A 2,240-nucleotide genomic window follows, 5' to 3' on the forward strand; every position below is an offset into this window, starting at 1 on the left:
ACCAGGAATACTGTCCTGCTGACTTTTCTTGGTTTCAGTTTAAAAAGGCACTCCCCAAAGGACAAGTGCAACATATCCCTGGCGTGCTGGACTCGTTTGTCCCACCCAAGGGGTCTTGGCTGGCAGGAAACAAGGCCTGGTTGGCAGAAAAAATTCTACCCAGGGCTCCCTCATGTGTACATGTGAATTAATTTTTCTTCTTTTCCTACTTTGCACTCTTTCAGTCTCCTCAGAATCCCTTCCACAAATGCACATGATTCATTCTGTGACACCCAGAGCTGACCATGCCTTTCAAAAGAAGTTCAGAAAGATCAGGCCTGGGGGAGGAGGAACTTCTTACTCTTCCTATTTATTTATTTACTTATTTTTCGAGACAGAGTCTCACTCTGTTGCCCAGGCTGGAGTGCAGTGGCGCAATCTCAGCTCACTGCAACTTCCACCTCCCGGATTCAAGCAATTCTTGTGCCTCAGCCACCCGAGTAGCTGGGATGACAGTTGCGTGCCACCATGCCTGGCTAATTTTTTGTATTTTTAATAGAGACGGGGTTTCGCCATGTTGGCCAGGCTGGTCTTGAACTCCTGACCTCAAGTAATCCACCTGCCTCAGTCTCCCAAAGTGCTGGGAATACAGGCATGAGCCACCACACCTGGCCCTTACTACTCCTCTTAATGGGCACAGTGGAGATCTACCCATGACCAAGGGCCCCAGGAAGTCTCTGAATCACTTGAACCTGGGAGGCGGAGGTTGCAGTTAGCCAAGACTGCGCCACTGCACTCCAGCCTGGGCAACAGAGTGAAACTCGGTCTTAAAAAAAAAAAAGGAGAAACCACATGTAGGGAGCTGGGTGCTGCCTGTCTGCCCAGCAACATCAGAGCAGACACAGACACTAACAAAAGCAGACACGCAATAGCAGGTTGGAAGTTATCTACAGGACCCACCTTTGCTTCTGCTGTGAGCTGAACCACCCACCCTTGCCTTCCCCTACTCACTTAGTCTTGATTTCTAAGTCATCGTGGCTTGAGTGGCACATTTCACTGAATCGGGACACAAAGAAGTCATAGCTCCGGTGATAGGATGGGGTGTCCTCCTCGATGTTGGCAAACTTCACAAACTATCAGGGAGGAAGGAGAGAAATACACGAGAGAGGTGACCCACTGTGCTCCTCACTGCTGGGCATCCCCAGACCCCCTGCCATGGTCAAGTCATGGGAACCACGCATCCCGGAGCCAGCTCGGCCGGCCTCGCAGAGCACACTGGGGAAATGAGTTCCCAATCCTGCTCACCTCTCCCGTTGCACAACAAGATTGGAAACCATGGCCCTTCTCAGGCCTACCCTGCTGTGGGAGCAGAGGACGGAAGAGAAGGGAACATGAAGGGGTTCACGGAAGCACCTGCCCTCACCCCTCCACCCAGAACTGCGCAAACACACCGGGGTAGGGAGGCTGTTAGGAATAACATGGAACCTGAGTGAAAGCCAGCGATGAAGCAGCAGCACCACCCTCAATGAATTCGAGGACACAAGAACAAATCTAAAATTTGACTTAAAAATGTAATTACACTTTATTGTTAGAAATTGGAATTTGGTCAGGTGCAGTGGCTCATGTCTGTAATCCCAGCACTTTGGGAGGCTGAGGTGGGTGGATCATTTGAGGTCAGGAGTTCAAGACCAGCTGGCCAACATGGTGAGACCCTGTCTCTACTAAAAATACAAAATTACCCAGGCACGGTGGCAGGTGCCTGTAGTCCCAGCTACTTTGGGAGGCTGAGGCAAGAGAATCACTTGAACCTGGGAGGTGGAGGTTGTAGTGAGCCGAGATCGCACCACTGCACTCTAGCCTGGGCGATAGAGCGAGACTCCATCTCAGACAAAAACAAACAAAAACAACAACAACAACAAAAATGGAGTCCGTTTTTTGAGTTTGCCATTTCAGTTCAGTAGGTCTTGATAGGCATCCTGGGCAGCTAGGTTCCTTCTGCACCAGGATGCTGCACATTTGCAATTCTAAATAGGGACTTAATTTCAACTGAGTCCTGCAGAGAAGCAACAATCATGAACTAAATGAAGTTAAATTACTAAATATTTAATATGATTCTTATGGGGCTTTTGTTGTTGTTGTTGTTGTTGCTGTTTTTGAGACGGAGTCTTGCTCTGTCGCCAGACTGGAATGCCGTGGCGCGATCTCGGCTCACTACAACCTCTACCTCCCGGGTTCAAGTGATTCTCTTGCCTCAGTCTCCC

At 49.6% G+C, this 2,240-nt stretch overlaps 1 protein-coding gene across 1 annotated transcript in view; it reads right to left on the reverse strand.

The window, feature by feature from the left end:
- The window catches only part of EFR3B (EFR3 homolog B (S. cerevisiae)), an 85,233-nt gene that overhangs the window by 42,631 nt on the left and 40,362 nt on the right, over window positions 1–2,240 (reverse strand). The window contains exon 4 of the mRNA XM_011972739.1: window positions 991–1,112. Within this exon, the coding sequence (XP_011828129.1) occupies window positions 991–1,112 (122 nt within the window). The remainder of the gene's footprint in view (window positions 1–990; window positions 1,113–2,240) is intronic.

This window comes from Mandrillus leucophaeus, unplaced genomic scaffold (genome assembly GCF_000951045.1).
Source record: "Mandrillus leucophaeus isolate KB7577 unplaced genomic scaffold, Mleu.le_1.0 Scaffold13, whole genome shotgun sequence".
NCBI lineage: Eukaryota > Metazoa > Chordata > Mammalia > Primates > Cercopithecidae > Mandrillus > Mandrillus leucophaeus.